Source organism: Monodelphis domestica, chromosome 1 (assembly GCF_027887165.1).
Source record: "Monodelphis domestica isolate mMonDom1 chromosome 1, mMonDom1.pri, whole genome shotgun sequence".
Taxonomy (NCBI): domain Eukaryota; kingdom Metazoa; phylum Chordata; class Mammalia; order Didelphimorphia; family Didelphidae; genus Monodelphis; species Monodelphis domestica.
The window spans coordinates 469,066,838-469,084,426 of record NC_077227.1 but is presented as its reverse complement, the minus strand read 5'-3'; the positions used below and the strand labels follow the sequence as shown (position 1 = coordinate 469,084,426).

The 17,589-nt window shown below is 41.9% G+C and overlaps 1 protein-coding gene across 13 annotated transcripts in view; it reads left to right on the top strand.

Moving 5' to 3' along the window:
- Window positions 1-17,589, top strand: part of BRD3 (bromodomain containing 3) — a 56,410-nt gene that overhangs the window by 21,222 nt on the left and 17,599 nt on the right. For 11 of the 13 annotated variants that reach the window (XM_056812670.1, XM_016426695.2, XM_016426701.2 and 8 more), the window contains 5 exons: window positions 1,489-1,803; window positions 3,213-3,350; window positions 4,660-4,807; window positions 6,571-6,785; window positions 12,798-13,169. In XM_056812670.1, the coding sequence (XP_056668648.1) occupies window positions 1,603-1,803; window positions 3,213-3,350; window positions 4,660-4,807; window positions 6,571-6,785; window positions 12,798-13,169 (1,074 nt within the window). In that variant the 5' untranslated portion in view covers window positions 1,489-1,602. Of the gene's footprint in view, window positions 1-761; window positions 936-959; window positions 1,246-1,488; window positions 1,804-3,212; window positions 3,351-4,659; window positions 4,808-6,570; window positions 6,786-12,797; window positions 13,170-17,589 lie in introns of those variants that run through there. The other 2 variants (XM_016426700.2, XM_016426702.2) reach the window with 2 other exon arrangements.

Below are 17,589 nucleotides of genomic sequence, written 5' to 3'. Positions count from 1 at the left end.
TAGCATGTTCTCACTAAGTTCTTTGGTAGGTGAGAGGAGGAGGCAGTGAACCGACAGGTAGGGCAATGACATGTGGGCCCCTTTTAAAATATGGGAACTCATTCAAAAAAGAGCCGGGAAAACTCCAAGTTGAGATTTAGGGTAGCTGAACCTTCATGGCACCACTAAAGAGATAAGGTCTAAGTTTAGAGTCCTGTCCGTTGGCCACATGAGTGAAGACAGTCTGGAAGGACTCCTTGGAATAGCTGCCCTGATTTCTTTCCCAGCCCCCCACAGAGATGGCTCCAGGCTCCAGGCCAGAAGCTAGCTCTGAGATTCCTTGCCCTCCAGGGAGCCAGTTTCCCAATCCTGCAACTAACAATTGGGGTACTGGCCAGCTAGTTTTGTTTTTCCCCTTAGATCCTGCTTGAATTAGTCAATTGGCTTTGTCTTGTGGAGGAGCACCCTGGCCTTATCAGGCCCCCTACGTTTCCAGGATATGATGGCATTGTTCACAGAAATCTAGACACAGAAATCTAGTGCTGTGTAGGGCTGGGGGCTTTTAATTCCTTGATATTCAGATTTCCATTTAAGAAACTGAAATGGACAGGATGACCAGGGATCAGGCATATATGTGCCTTCTCTAGGCCTCTCCCTGGGTGGATTCCCTTCCTAAAGTCTGATTGGCTGAATCATGTCACAATCTCTTTACCATCACAAACCCCTTCTCCTTGGTTCTCGTGGTTACATTAGAATCCCAGTATATAAGGGAGGTGAAGCTCAGCTAGTCAGTTGCCTGTGTAGTACTGTGAATGTCTATATTTCTACTATAGCTCTGCCTGTATTGCATTGACTATGTAGATCGGTTTTAAAATTTTCTACCTGTAAACATTTTTTTAAATTGCTACAATCAAGAAAGGTTTAGATTTCAGTGGAAACCAATCATCTTCCAACAAGTAGGTAGCAGGGGAAGTTTTAGCTTGGTGTCTAAGTGAGCATTAGTTAGAAGGCACCAGGTAACAATATCTCCCAGAATGCTTCTCTTCCACCTGCCGCCTAATCATCTTAATGCGGTTGCATTTTCACTCTCTCTCAATATCAGTTGGACACGTGACCTGGGCACATTTTATCTTTTATAAACACTTGTATTTCTTTGCACTCCTAATTTTCTTTTTAAGCCATCTTTTGAGAGAGGTCACCACATGACAGATGAGGGTTGAAAAAAACAAACTTTACAGACAAATGGTGACTGGAATGTGCTCTAAGGTAACAAAGTTGCTAAGAGGCTGGTTTTTGGTTTTTTTGGGGGGAGGGTGTTGTTTTTTGTTTTTGTTTTTACTCTAGCCTGTCACATGGGTGAATTGGCACAATCAGACCCTTGAATGGGGACAAGCTTACTGTCTTTCCCAGGTCACATGAAGAATAGTAGTAGAGCCACCCAAAATCTTTAGAGATGTTAGCACCCAGTGTCATCAGTTTGTTTCTTTATTATTCTTCCTATTGATACAGGTTGCATGGTTGGGCCCTGGAAATGGGATGTCAATCCTATTCGGGGAGCATAAAGAAAGAAAGAGAATCTCCTAGCTGCTGCTGTGACAGTAAGTGAGATAGAGACTTCAGAAAATGTCGACGGTAACATCAGCGATTCCGGCTCCTCAGGGCCCTGTGAATCCGCCCCCCCCAGAAGTCACCAACCCTAACAAACCTGGGAGGAAGACCAACCAGCTGCAGTACATGCAGAATGTTGTGGTGAAAACTTTGTGGAAGCACCAGTTTGCTTGGCCCTTCTATCAACCAGTAGATGCAATTAAATTGAATTTACCTGTAAGTATGCTCTTCTTTAAATGCTTTGAGCCTTGATATAGATAGCTGCCACCCACACCCTTCCAGAATCCCCCTGTAGCTGCCTGCCTGCTTAGGGAGCGCTAGATCTGGAATCAGTAGGAGAGGGTTCAAGGCCCAGCTCTTAATAACTCTGTGTGATCTTGGGGGGAAGTAATTTCATTTGTCAGTTTCCTCAGTGGAGGTGATAATCCCTGCTCTCCCTGTTTCCCGGAATTTAAGATCAGCTAATATCCTTCCTCCCCATAAGCCTTCTGATGCCTCACTGTGGTGTGGAGGAGACCCTGGACTGCCAAGGGCGGTGCGTGGGGCTGTAGGTTCTGGCAAGTCCTATGGAAACCAGAAAGGATTCTAGCAGTGTGATCCTGACAGCTGTCCTAGTTAAGTTCAGAGAGGGCCATCACCAGGTTGTCAGCAAGGAGAATTTTGTGGAAAATATAAGACTACACATTGAAGGCAGCTGGGTGGCTCAGGGGATTAAAGTCAGGTGTAGCGGTGGAGGTCCTAGGTTCAAATCTGGCCTCAAACACTTCCTAGCTGTGTGACCCTGGGCAAGTCACTTAATACCCATTGCCTCGCCCTTACTACTCTTTTGCCTTAGAACCTATCCATTGCCTAGCCCTCACTTACCACTCTTTTGCCTTAGAACCAGTATACTGTTTCTAAGACAGAAAGTAAGAATTTAAGAAAAAAGACTACATACTAAATGTGTAAGAGGGAGGGGTTGAAGTGTCTATTAGCAGAGGGAATAAACCATTAAAGAAAGTTTAGATGCTAGAAATATTGAAGTAATCTGACTTCATCTTCTAGTAGAAGGTGCTGTGTTTCATATTTCATTTTGATCAACAAACTTATCCTGAGGCTTTAGCTGCCAGCATCCATTAAAAGCTGAACATTAAGGCTCTCTTAGATAAGGGCATCCTCAGTGCATAGCATTTGTAGATCTACATATCATTTCTTATTTTGTGTACCATGAGAGAGAGCTTCTGATGCTTGCGTGAATTAGGGTTTATTTTGTGAAAAGGCACATCCTGTCTAACCACTCTTGATCCTTTTAAAAAAGTAGTCTCTGCCTTTCCATCACCTGTGTCCAAAGAAAGCATTATCTTTCTGTATGGGGGAAAAAAGAGCATGAACTCTTTTCCCCTAAAGTCAGGAATTTTCAGGCCTTTTTAGCATAGTGGCTAGAGTTGGTAGAAGAAGAAGACAGCTGTTTCCATCCCTTTATTTACTTGAAATCTCTGATTTGATCTGCCTAGTGATAGTCCCCAAAGTTCTCAGATGCACCCATATGTTGGAGACCAGTAAATTGCCCAAAGTGGGAGTACAATGGGCTTTATATTTTTTAAAGTACTTGTGAAGAACTAACACCTTTAAAATCTTTCCCATAGGATTATCATAAAATAATTAAAAATCCAATGGACATGGGGACTATTAAGAAGAGACTGGAAAACAATTATTATTGGAGTGCGAGTGAATGTATGCAGGATTTCAACACAATGTTTACAAATTGTTATATTTATAACAAGGTAAAGGATTGGACTTTTTTTCTTTTTTGTAGTGGTAGCTCTATGTGAGAAATACTAAGCCTTTGGCTTTTATCTTTTGATGAGGGATAATTTACCCTTCCAAAGTGTCCTCTTGAAATGACATGAAATACCACTTAGGAGTAACCACATTGCTTTATTCTGCTCCAATTTCTTGGTTTGAAGCTTTTTTGGTGTTGAAAGAGCAAATGTATGGGTAAAGTGATATATCCCAGTGTTGTAGTGAGTCAGAGCCCAGATCAGAGAATAACCTCTTTAATTCTAGCTCTTCAGGACTTGATCTGGTAATAGCCAATGTCATTACCTCCTTGGAGTTGTCCTCACAGAGTAGCTCTGGATGAACCTATTTGCTATAAGCAGAGCGTATTCTCCCTCGATCCGCTTGTGCTACTACTATTTTTTTTCCCAATGCAGCTCTTACCTTCATTTTTCATTCCTCTGAGCCCACCAAATTCCAGTTTTGAAAAATAGTTGTTTTGGTGGAACTGTGAAATGATCCAACCGTATCGGAGAGTAATTTGGAATTATACCCTAAGAGTTATAAAATTGAGTATACCTTCTGACCCAGCAATACCTCTATATTAAGTTTATTTCCTAAGGTGATCAGGGAAAAAGGAAAAAAAAAACCCTATATATTTTAAAATATTTATAGTTGCTCTCTTGATGGTAGCAAAGAAGTGGAAATTGAAGAGATGCCCATCAATTGAGGAATGGCTAAACAAGTTGTGGCATACGATTATAATGGAATACTGTTACACCATAAGAAATGACAAGCAGGTTAATTAAAAAAAAAACATCAAGAGACCTACATGAAATTATGAGCAGAACCAAGAAAACATTCATATACAGCAACAGAAATATTGTTTGAAGAGTGACTTTTACTTGTGTATGTCCACCTCCAGAGAAAGAACTGATAAACAGAAAAAATCAAGATATATAGATACATATGTCTTTTTTGTAAAATGATGACTTCTCTCATAGAGGGAAGGAGTTATTTGGGTATTTTAGAGTAACAAAAAAAATTTAAATAAGAAAAAAGTATTGGGTTAAATTGAATAGCCTTGGTGGCCAGGTCAGAGCAGAAATTATCAGTGTTAATTATCAACTTTGTTTCTCTAGCTCCATTTGATTACGTTATGTTGTTGAAAGAACCTGTTTCCTGAATTTGTATTTGTTTCTCCTGACCTTAATATATATTTTTATGAGATACTAAGATTTAGTAAATAGGAGTTACCAAAACAAAAATAGTTGTGTTTGAGCTTTGATGCCAGGCCTTGTTCTATTTCTCCAGCCCACAGATGATATAGTCCTCATGGCCCAAGCCCTAGAGAAAATTTTTCTGCAGAAGGTAGCCCAGATGCCCCAAGAGGAAGTGGAATTATTACCACCAGCTCCTAAGGGCAAAGGTCGAAAACCAGCAGCAGGAGCACAGAGTACAGGTAACTGGGGGGTATAGAATTGCTATCACCTGGCTTTTTTTTCCTTCGGAAATTTGAAATAAAAAAATTGACATATCCTACTATTCCCAAATAGCCTTACAATGAGAGTGATCCTATTTTTTTAATCTTTTCTCTTTGGTCTCATGCTTACCTATCTATGGAACAGATCATTGCTGCTGTAGGACAAACAAAACACCCTTTAAACATTCCATCAAAAACATCATGATCCCTAGCACAGTGTCATGTCCATACTTGGCAAATGGTGAATGAAAAGCAATAAATGTATGAATGAGTTTGTGGAGGTGGTTGAGGCTTTCCTCTCTTATAGGGATGTGTTTTGTTTTTTTTTTAAACAAGTAATTTTGATGAATGAAACACCCCATCCCTGAGGGCCCTAGGGGAGGAAGAGAGAGGGAATGTGAGAGGTGGTAGCATGGTGTAGGACCTCTTTATGCTTAAAAATTATTGAGGAATCTCTTTCCCCAAGAACTTTTGGTTTTGTGGGCTATATCTATCAGTGTTTACTGTATTAAAATTATAATGTCTTAGTGTTATGAAAATGGTTTTGACCTTTTAGACCCTCTGAAAGGGTCTTGGAGATTCCCACGAGCCCCAGGACCACATTTGAAGAACTGCTGGAGTAGTGGAAGGAATGCTGGACTTGGAGTTAGGAAGACCTGGGTTTAAATCCTTTGGTACTTAATATTATGAGACCATGGGCAAGTCAGTTTCTCTAAGCCTCAGTTTCCTCATCTGAAAAAAAGGAATAAATAACAGCGCCCACCTCACAGAGTTGTTATGAAGATCAAATGAGATATTTTATGCGAATGGTTTTTCAAACTGTAAGCACTTAAAAAAAAACCCTTCAAAACTTTTATCTTGAATCTGATGTATGTGGGAAATGAAAGGTACTGCCTCTCCCCAATCTTCATTTGCCAACAAGGTTGAAGGGAGGAGGGAGGAAGGGCAGAAGCTATGTTAACCAGATGTGCAGTGTTCTGAGCCTTGGTGGCTCTGAGTGATTTATGAACTGAGACCCCAAGGCAATGGACACTGAGAAGGAAGACTTGCTTGGTAAGAGTTTGACTGTGCTGCTGTCATCCAGGTCATGGCAGAGTTCCCCAACTTAAGCTTTGCATAAACTAGAGGTTTTAGTTGAAAAGATACATAGAGGGGGCAGCTACGTGGCTCAATGGATTTAGAGCCAGGCCTATAGACAGGAGAGTCCTGGGTTCAAATCTGGCCTTAAGATACTTTCTAGTTGTGTGACCCTGGGCAAGTCACTTAAATCTACTAACCTAGCCCTTGTACTCTTTCTGCCTTGGAATCATTACTCATATTGATTCCAAGATGGAAGGTAAGAGTTTAAAAAAAAATTAGAAGAAACTATCCATAGAGAATTCACTCCTGATCTGTTGCAGAGTTTATAACCATGCTCATTCACTTGCCATTATTGAGTACCTTCTGCATTCAACAAAAGGCGTTTGGTCCTTTTCTCTATGAGCTGATAAACTTGGAAGAAATAAAGTAGCCCAAGGAATTATAATACAAGACAATCCATAAGAGCCATGGGAGTAGTGTAGGCGAGAATGTTCTAAGGATTCAGAGTGGAGAGTTCACTTCTGGCTGGAATGATGGAGGAAGCTTCATGGACTGAGGTCAGATTTTAAATATAGCAAGTTCAGGTGGGCTCCTAATTGGATTTGGTTGAGGGAGGAGAGCAGATATCAGATGTATTTATCTTTCTTTATCTTGCTTTCAAGGAGCACAGCAAGCCGCAGCCGTGTCCTCTGTTTCCCCACCGACTCCCTTTCAGAATGTCCCTCCCGCTGTCTCCCAGACGCCAGTGATTGCAGCAACTCCAGTGCCAACCATCACTGCAAATGTCCCATCTGTCACGGTCCCTCCCACTGTGGCCCCACCTCCTCCTGCCACTCCCATCATGCCTGTGGTTCCGCCAACACCACCCGTAGTGAAGGTAAGCAGAAGCTATCCCTTCCCCAGGCACTAAGCCCAGGATAGATCTGGAGTAGCTTCCATAGTGCTTCACCTTGTAGGCATTTGAAGGTGGCCAGGCTCACCAGGGAAGAATTGCAAACTTGAATGCTTTGGGTGATCTCACATGAGTCACTGATGTGGTCTTATTTTTTTTTCTTTCTGCCTAAAAAAAAATGTGCCATTAATATCAATATATCTCCTGCCAGGGTAGGAGAATTGATTAATTCAGTCTCCCAGATAAGATCAACTCACTAAAATTTCTTCTGGTGTGCCAGCCCTTTCCCACAGTAAATCAGTGTTACAATATGTCATATCAATGGCAGTGAGGAGCAGCAACCTGAAAAGTGGCTAATTGGAACTTGAATTACATGTTCCATTTTTATTAAAGAAATTTTAATTTAAGCCTGATGTCTTTGAGGGCTGACTTGTTTCTATTCAGGCACTCGGCACGCGGTCTTTGCTTTATTTATTTTACCTGATGGGAAAACTGTTTGTTAAGGTGCTTTGAGTGAAACTGGAATTTGTCATTTGTTTTTTTGGCTCATCAGTTGTCTTAGATTCTTGTTGGGTAATGAACAACTTTGTGGATCACTGAATTGACCCCCTTGAAGGCATTATACTTTCTTATATAAAGCAGGTGGCTATGGGAACAGGATACCAAGACAAGTACATAGTCTTTGTAAAAGAAGGCAGGATTCTTTTATAGGAGCAGGAGACGAGGGGAGGATCAGTCCAATGCCATCTTAAAGGAAAAATGTTTTGTTTTGTTTTTTGTAATAGCACAGTGTAGATCAGTCAATCAGCACCATGGAGTCACAGACAGGCAAAGATAGCTGCTGCCCTCAAGAACTTTATAGTCTAATGTGGGAGACAACATGTAAATATATAGGCAAAAGTGACCTCAGAGGAGAAGACACTGTTTGGGTGGGGGGATGATGGGTGGAAGAGGGGATTGGGAAGGTGATACAGTGACAAGAGTAGTGGAAGTCCTTGTTCTGCTGCTTTGCTAGCTAACAGGATCTTGGGGAGGTTATTCCATCTTCCTGATCTATTTTTTTAAATCTAGAAATCAGGAATAATTATAACACAGGTTCTGGTCCTTTAATGCTTTCAGAACACTTGTTCCATAAAAACCCTGGATCTTATATAGTGTGTGCATCATCATCATTATCATAATTATTATTTTGGACTGTACTTGGGATTTCTTCTATCTGGGGAACTCCTGGTGGGAAAATTCCCTCCATTGATGTATAGGTATCTTTTTTTTTGTAGCAGATATATATACCTTTTGTTTTAGAATCGACACTAAGTATTGACTCCAAGGCAGAAAAGCGGTAAGGGCTAGGCAATTGGGTTTAAGTGATTTGCTCAGGGTCACCCAGCTAGAAAGTGTCTGGGGCTTCATTTGAATCCAGGACCTCCTGCCTCTATGCCTGGCTCTCTATCCACTATAGTCTTAAAGAATTGGCCAGAGTACCTAGGCCAGAGTACCTAGAGGCTATATGCCTTAGCCAAGGTTACAGAACCTGTTATATTTGGAGTTGGGAATGAAACCAGATCTTTTTTTACTTCAAGGTCAGCTCTCTAACCATACCAACATAGCTGCAAACATTATTACTTTTCCTTTTACAGATGGGGAAACTAAGCCTCAGAGAAACAAAATGCTTCTTGATTTACCTTCTGCATGCAAAGACAGGCACTTGATCTCTTTCTCTATGACCTGACAGACTTGGAAGAAATAAATGAGTCTAGGAATTCTAATACAAGGCAATGAATAAAGGCCACGGGTGTAGAACAGGCAAGAATGTTCTAAGAATTCAGAGTTGGGAAATGTTCACTTCTGGCTAGGCTTGTCCAGGAAGCTTCGTGGACAAGGTCAGGTTTTGAACTACGGCAAGTTCAGTTTGGCTCCTGTTACTTTGCTCCTAAGTAATGAACAATTCCATGGATTATTGAATTGACCCACTGAAGGTTTTATGCCTCTTTATGTAAAGCAAGGTGTTGATGTGAACAAGGCATCAAGTAAAGTAAAAGAAGGGAAAAAGGGGGGCAGATGGGGGCTCAGTGGATTGAGAGCCAGACATAGATGGGAGGTGCTAGGTTCAAATCTGACCTCAGACATGTCCCAGCTGGGACAGTGACCCTGGGCAAGTCATTTCACCCCCATTGCCTAGCCCTTACCACTCTTCTGCTTTGGAACCAAAAGAAAGCAAGAAAAAGAAGGGAGGATTCATTTAGGGGTGCAGTAGAAGAGGCAAGTCTAGTGTTGTCTTCATTTAAAGCAAAAATGGACCTTTTGTAATACAATAGGGCAGTTACCATGTTATGAAGTGTGAGTGCCAGGGCTCAGATTCATGACTGCTGACTCCAAACTAACAGTCTTTCTCTTCTACCCTTTTGCTCTTCTTCTTCCTCTCCCTCTTAATACATGCTCTACTTCCCTCATGGGGTTGTTATGCCAGGACAATACCTTGTAAACTGTAAGGCATGACAGAAGTGTGAAAAAATAATCATCTTCATCATCAATATCACTGTAGTTGCTTGTAGTGATAATGCATTTCAATACTCATTTATTAACACATACTTGTCCCTGGCTTACAATTTAATAAAACTACTGATTCAGGCCAAAATGAATGTTCTGCTCTGTGCCAAGTGACATGAGGGCTGTGGAGAAGCAGAAGGACATTCTTGGCTTTTGGGAGCCTACTGAGTTGAAAAGAGATGCTTACTATAGAACTTTGGGGCTGGCTGGAAACACAGATATAGGGTGATAGTCCTTCTGGCCACCTCATCTACCCAATGACACTCAGAGCTCCAAAGTAGGCACAAATCCATTTAAACATCAAAGGAAATAGATGTCTAAAGTTTTGGGGCAGCCAGGTGGCTCAGTGTGTGAGCCAAGCTTGGGGACAGGGTTCAAATCTGGCCTTATATTCTTCTTACCCATATGACCCTGGGCAAGTCATCTAACCCCAATTGCCTACCCTTTACCACTTTTCTGCCTTGGAACTGGTACTTAGTATCAGTTCTGTAAGAGAGAAGGTAAGGATTTTTTAAAAAGTGTTAATGCTTTATCCTGTGGAAGGAGAGGGTCGCCACTCTTTAGCCAATGAACAATACTAAAATTTACTTATTTACTGTACATAAAACAAATGTTGGGGTTTTTTGTAAGCTTGGTTAGCCGCTTTTCCCTGGCAGATTTCAGTTGATAGTATTCAGAATTTTTAAATACTGCTTTTCTAGCCATTTAATCTCTAAGCTGCAGACTGTAGACCTTTGAGGATTGTTGACTGCTTTGGCAGAACTATAAACTTTGCAATTTCACCTATTCATACTTTTTACTGCAAAAGAAAAAACAAGAACATCTCACTCAAATGAATAAGAACTTTTAACTTTTGTAATTTGGTTGGCTGGGCTGAGGAAACCAGTGAGGGAAGTCACAAGGAAATTTTATTTTATTTTTTCAATTTCATTTTTTTATTTTGAACTCAACAAATACCAACAAACACAAATATTTCCATACACAAAGGACAGAAAAGATAACTGCGGATGAAATACATGAACACATCCAACTTCTTTCTTTTTCTAAAATATAGAACAAAGGTCATTAGTTTCAAAGCTTATTTCACCCCTTGAAACTTCTGCTCTTTTCCATGCCATATTTGAGATATTTCACTGATACCCTTTTCTTCCTTTCCCTTTTTTTCATTTTTGCATCACTGCTCCTTCCAATGCTCCCTCCTCCAAAAAATAGGGAGGAAACTTTTCCTTCTCAAGGAAGTTATTAATGTGCTATATGCATGGTCACATGATAAGCCTGCATAGTAAAAAATGACCAGCTTAGAAGCATCTTAGGGATTCTAGAAGATCCCAGCTGGTCTGCAGTCCATCCTTTGAGAACCGTTGCAGAATGCCTCTTGTCTGAGTTCCTAACCTGAGATTAGGGAACCACTCAGTTGTTCATTGCTGTCAATTGTTCAAGGCTTCCCATGATCTGATCCCTCTCAAACTGTAAATCTTGGGTGGTACCAAGATGGTGGCTTAGTAGCAGTGAAAGCTGGACCTGCTCTGACAATCCTTTTTAAAAGTGCCTCAAAACGATAGGAGTCAAAAATTAAAATGTGAACCTTTCTGCTGCTCCCTTCCATAATCCTTCTACTCCAAACAGTCCATCATTCTCCATATAGGGCCATCATTCTGTACTCATCATCCATGTATACGGCTCTCTCTGGGCCATTGCCCGTCCCATTCCATTTTCCTCGTTCCTCCCCATCTGTTGGACCCTCAATTCAAGTCCTGCCTCTTCCCTGAAGCTTTACCCAGTTAGGCTATTGTTTGGTGATGGCTTGCTTTGGAAGTGTCTGCATCACTCATTTGATATTATTTTGTCTTATCCTTTTATAACAAAATTTGAGACAGTTGACAGTCTTAATAGTGATAGGCTTCATAAGCACTGCCTCACATGAGAATCACAACCCTGTGCAAGTGTTATTATCTCCATTTTACAGTTGTGGAAACTGAGGCTTGGAGTAGGGAAGTAACTTTTCAAGGATGATGTACCTAATAGCTGTTGGAAGTGAGATTCCAACATAATTCTCTCTGGTCCCAAGTCCAGGATCTGTAGTTAGCATAGATTTAGAGCTAGAGGGAACATTAGAGGTCATTTAGTCCAACTTACCTCATTTTTACAGATGAGGAAACTGAGGCCCAGAGAGGTTAATGATTTGCTCAAGGTCACAGGTAAGTGGCAGAGGCAGGAACCCCAGTCCTCCAACACTCCACTCCACTGTAATGCACTATTGATATCTCTTTCCCCTAACTAAACTAAAGACTCTTTTATGGCAGAAACTGCTTCTTTATGTCCCTAACACAATATTCTGCATATGGGAGGGGGTCATTCATTCAAAAGATATTTAATAAGCATTTATTTATGCATGAGGACCCTGAGCTAAGTGGTGTTGGGGGATAATGACAATCCTATAATAGCATTTATATAGTGCCTTAAGGTTTACATAACTTTACATACACTATAGCTTTTTGGTCCCTATTGACAACCCATCTGGACCCATCTTAGAGCTGATGAGAGAGGAGAAGCTTGGTGAGCCTTCCTAGCTGTTCAGTCATGGGCTCTGATTTCTAGGGGAGTTCAGAGATTCCACTGGGGCTTTTCAAGAGAGAAAGAGAGAGATAGACAGAGACAGAGAGAGAGGGAGAGAGAGACAGAGAGAGAGGAGGGGGAGAGAGAGACAGAGAGGGAGGGAGAAAGAAGAGAGAAGGGGGAGAGGAGAGAGGGAGAGAGAGAGAGAGGAGAGGTGAGAGAGAGAGGGAGGGAGAAAAAGGGAGGGAAGTAGTAGAGAGTGTTATATGTGTGAGAGATGCTGCGTCTTGCATCGCTTTGTACTCAGCAAGTGATCTGATCACGTCCGCTGAACTCGTTGGGACAGTGGAAAGAGGGCTGTGTTTGTAGTCAGAAGCCCCGTGTTCCAATCTCAGCTCTGCCCTTAGTACCTCTGTGACCTTGCGTAAATGTCTTAATGAATGAAAAAGCCCTTCTCAAGTACTGCCTGTGCATGGGACGTGCTGCTAACCACTGGGGATACAAATAGAAAAGCAGGACAGTCCCTGCTCTTGAGGAGCTCATGCTGTCACGGAGAGAGACAATATAGAGAGAGGGTGCCGTTGCAAGGCCAATGAAAAGACCAGAGGACCTGAAGATGCAGTGACTGGGCAGCAACTGCCCGCTCACTCATCTGAATGCTTTAAGTAGACACGTCTACCTTGCACACCAGAGAGGGGCCTTGGGAGCCAGTCGGGCCACCAGCAGGGGGAGGAGGGAGGAAGCAGGAATTTTCACCCGTGTAAAATGAGGGGTTTGGATTAGGTCCATCCCCAGATCCCTTCCATCTGTGATCCCATGGCCATCGTCCTACTGGTACCATTGGTTGTCACTGACGTTCATGGGTCCTTCCTTTCTTTTCCTAACTTGTTTCAGAAAAAGGGAGTGAAGAGAAAAGCAGATACAACCACGCCGACAACCTCAGCAATCACCGCCAGCCGGAGTGAGTCGCCCACCCCGCTGTCAGACCCAAAACAGGCCAAGGTGGTCGCCCGACGAGAGAGTGGAGGCCGACCCATTAAACCACCAAAGAAAGATCTGGAAGATGGGGAAGTCCCCCAGCACGCGGGGAAGAAGGGCAAACTCTCAGAGCACCTCAAGTACTGTGACAGCATCCTCAAAGAGATGCTTTCTAAGAAACATGCTGCCTACGCCTGGCCGTTTTACAAGCCTGTGGATGCAGAGGCTTTGGAACTCCATGATTATCACGATATTATCAAACACCCCATGGATCTCAGTACTGTTAAAGTATGTGCCACGTCTAACGTGTGTCTAGCCCAGTGGAGCTCTCTGACCTTTTAGGCAGCTCCATGGGGTGGGTCAATTTTAGGAACCTCCCAGAGATCTCTGCAGAAAGGATTGCCTTAGGCTTCCTTGGGCTGGAAGGGACCACCGACAGCCCATTTCCCTGCACCCAAACCATACCGGGCAGTTGGTTGGTGATCTCCTTTCCCCACAACCCTGTTCTTTGAAACTGTCGAACCCCTGCCCTTCCTGAGACCTCAGCTGAATTAGCTGTTTTGACAGCTTCTTGCTCTGACCGTCGGCTGTTGTTATACTTCATGCCGGCAGGAAAGAACATGGCCTAAGAATTATAATGCAAGACCAAGGGTTCAAGGCTGCAGGGTGCTAGTGTCACTGGTTGGCTGCATGACACTGGACACTGTCTCAGTTTCCCCCTCTGCTAACATGGGGATAAATGAGAACAAAAGTCCTTTGGCATCCTGAGCCCACAGGTGCTAAGTTAATGTCAATTGTAATTAGCAACACGTTTTAGCCATATGTAGTTGCCACCTTCTGCATAACTTAGTGACTTATCTCCTCTTGTCAGAGGGCCAGCCGTCTGCAGGCTTCTGGGTGGGGTCCTTTTCAGAAAGGGTAAGAATTGAGAGTTTCTTTGTTCTAGGTACACCTACCGTTATTTAACCTCACAGGTCTTCTGCTTGTAGCCTCACAGACCTGCCTGTCTGGTCACTGTTGGTGTCCAGAACAAGCCACAGTGGTGGGCAGGCCGGGGCAGGGTGGTGGGGGAATCCACCTTCCATTTTTTGCCAAATGAGACAAACTTCCTTTTGGGTCCCCTCCCCCCTCCAAATGAAGGCAGGAGCTATAATTCTTTAGCCATTGAGTAGGATTGGCAAAGCAGAGAGCAGGAATTAATCTATATTTTTGAAATAAAGAAATGAATTAAGAAAAAAAACTGGATGAAAACAGAGGCTCAGGCCTCTGGGCTCAAACTTGGATTTTGAATTTCTTTACTGTTGGTCTTCACGGAGTTCGAGCCATCTGTGACCTTACTTTTTGACATAAATGGTGATTATTTTCCTCCTGAGCTTTGGCTGCTGAACTTTTGAGAACTTTTGTTCCCTGCAGCATTTCAGTTCAGCAGACATCTTTCTAAGCTGTAGCTTAAATCCAGCTCTGTTTTTGTTGCTAACGTTCTGAAGAATGCCATTGGCAGTCGGGGCACTGAATGGCCCATCTCATGTGACCTTTTGTGAGCAGCTCTGGAGTGGCTGCCTGAGCTCTGTCCTTTACAGAGGGGGAGTCATTGTCTTCCCTTTGCTGACCATGGGCCTAAGTCTTTAATTGTAGGCCTCAGTGGGTCAGTCGCATTTGACAGTAACTAAAATATGAACAGTATTTTTTATCTTCCTGATGTTGCCTCTCGGTTCCTCAGCCCATACCTTACTTTTGTAAGCTCTGATCGTGACTTCTCTAATCACAGAAAAACCATATTTAATGGTTTAATATGCCATTTGGGGGAGTGGGGGATGGAATTAAATACCTGCTGCCTAGGTTGTTTTGGAATGAGCTTTTACTCCAATAGGGGGATGGTTTCACTTATGGCTTATCTGATTCCACCTTATACCAAACTACTATTCAATGGAGGTGTACCATTTTTAGGTTTTCTTGTAAGGTGGATCTTGGTTCCAAAATATGTTTGCAACTATGTGATTCTGTTCATTGTCTTCATTCAGGTCATGGCTTTACTTTTATGTAGATGAAACCCCGGATTCCTCCCACCCCTCTAACTGAGAATGGCCAGCTCAAGTTTCAGTCAATATTTGAATTTGAACATTTCCAAATCCCTTCTCTGCTACCCACTTCAGTTTTCTGCGCCCTGATTTTTTCTGTCTGTGTGATGAGGACATCTCCTGTCTTCTGCATACATCGCAGGGATATGCGAAGGGTGAAGGAAATGTTCGGTGAATCAGTGGGATTTAGAGAGTTCATATAGTCTAACCCCTTTATTTGACAAATGATGAGAGCAAGGCCCAAGTTTGGGATGTTGCCTGGACCTAATTCATACAGCTGGTTAATGGGAGAGCAAGGATTAGAACCCAAGCTGCCCACTGACTCGGTTTTCAGCTGTGTTTCTTTTGAGGCCATCACAAGAGACAGCATGTAAATATAAGAGCAGGTCTTTGGAGTTTGTTAGAAACATAAAATAGTCAACTTTAATTAGTGCCTTCTACGTATGCCAGGTCCTGTGCACATTCCATGTATTTGGATATCAATTGGATGAAATCATTTTCACCAAAACATAAATGCAGGCATGATAGATGCTTGAAGTCACATTTGATGCATTCCCCAAATCGGGTGTGCTTGAGACTTTCTGCTCTCACTACTCTTGTCTTTGCTCCCAGAGCCTTTTAAAAACAGTGATAACCAAACCACTCTGCCATCGGGTAGTTACCCTCAAAATCCTGTATTAACCTGGCAGAGCATTATGAGTTTTCACACTGATGTAAAAGACTTTCTGGTGGCTTTTTCAGGCTTCTGCTTTTAAGAGGTAAGGCCATCAGAGGAAAGTGAGATGGAATGAGTTTGAAGGACCAGATTATTAGACATATTCAACACTCTCAATTCTAATTGGGATAAAAATGACTCACTGCTATCCCTTTGCTTATGTCCAACTGTGGAAGTGGGAAACGGGCCCTAGATTCCAAATCAGAGGTCCTTGAATCCCAGATCTACCACTTTACAAGCTGTTAAATGATTTTAGGCACGTCATTTTCTGCAGAATGAAGAAGTTGGACTATATGACCTTTTCGATTCCTTTCAGCCACGATGCTGTGATCTCTCAATTTCTAATCTATTGACTGAATGCCTGATATAGAAAGGGATGTTACAGAGGAGTTAGCGTCCATCCTACCTTGTCCTTGAAACCCAGTGTCTTTGGACATGAATGCATGTATATAGATCTAGTCCTTTAATTTCTGTGACCCTTGAGGTCAGTGCTTAGGTGCTTTGGAGGAGTTGAGGCGGTTTAATTTCACAGGTCCATTTTGCATTATTCAGAGGCCAAAAAAGATAGATGTGTCATCTAATCTTAATAATTTTCATCACTCAACACATGTATTTAATATTCAAGCTGTTTGTTCCTAAGCCACAAAAATGTGGAAGATTGTCATGTCAAGTTGTGACAAGAATCTATGAATTTCAAGGATGCCGTGAACATTCTTAAACCATGTGCTGTTAGAAATTTCACACTTACCTTTGTTTTGACCATGCTTAGAAGTCCAGGTGGGTAGTCACACTTGGATACTAGAAAAATCCCTGAATCAGCCTCAGGAAGTGGTTGATCTTTCTTCCTCTTCCCCACCAATAACCTCCTCTACACTCTTGGAATATGAATTTTCCTAGGTGTTTGTAGCTGCACTGACTTTGAATTATCTTTGGGATAATAAGGGGGTTTTGAGTTTAGGCCAAAGCAAAATGTACTGTAACTTCATCTAGGGATTTGATTTGCCCTGGAAGCAAGGATAAGAAAATATTGGAAAGTAAATTCACTTTTCTATTTTAATTAGTTTTTCAAGCTTTAGATCCTTAGCTGTGATGTAAGATAATGGATTGGCACACATTCTCTGCCACCTCTTTCCCTTTCTCCCCCCAGCCAATGAAACCAAATAAAATCATGTCTAAGCCATATTTATTAACTATGGTCTCAAAACCCCGAAGGTTCAAAGGAGAAAATCTTTCCTGTTTTGTGATTTGGTGATTTAAAAAAAATATTTGGGATAATCTCAGTTTCAAAACAAATTTATGAGCTAAGAGGAAAGAACTCTAATATGTGACTATTGTCTGGATTTGAGTTTAAACTCTGAAGGGCATTTTTTCTGGCATATGCAGTTCATGAAAGCTATATAGTCAAGTGCTGCTCTGAGATTTTAGCAAGCATTCTATCTTAAGGGACTATATTTTCAGATGGCATCTGAAACTATAGCTGGATTTTCATAACCAGACTATGGCACAAGTCCAGAAGTTTTGCCCATACTAGAGCAATATGTAAATGTTCCCCTCAACACATAATCCAATTATACCAGTTTCACTTGTCTTTTCAATCACATAATCCTAGATTTGGAAGGGATCTTAAAGATCATTTTGCAAATTCTCTACCTAGCCCAGGAGGCTACTCTAGCATGCATGATTAGGGCCATCTAGACTCTTGTTAAATATTTCTAGAGACTATGAGCCCAAAAGCTTCTAAGGCAGCCTGATCCATTGTTGGACAAGTTCTTTTATTGATCCAGAATATTCCTATCTGTAACTTGTAGTCCTGCTCTTGGATGCCACAGAAAAATAAATGTAATCCTTTCCCCACATGACAGCTCTTTAATCATTTAAAGATAGCAATCATGTTCTGTTTAGCTCTCTACAAGTT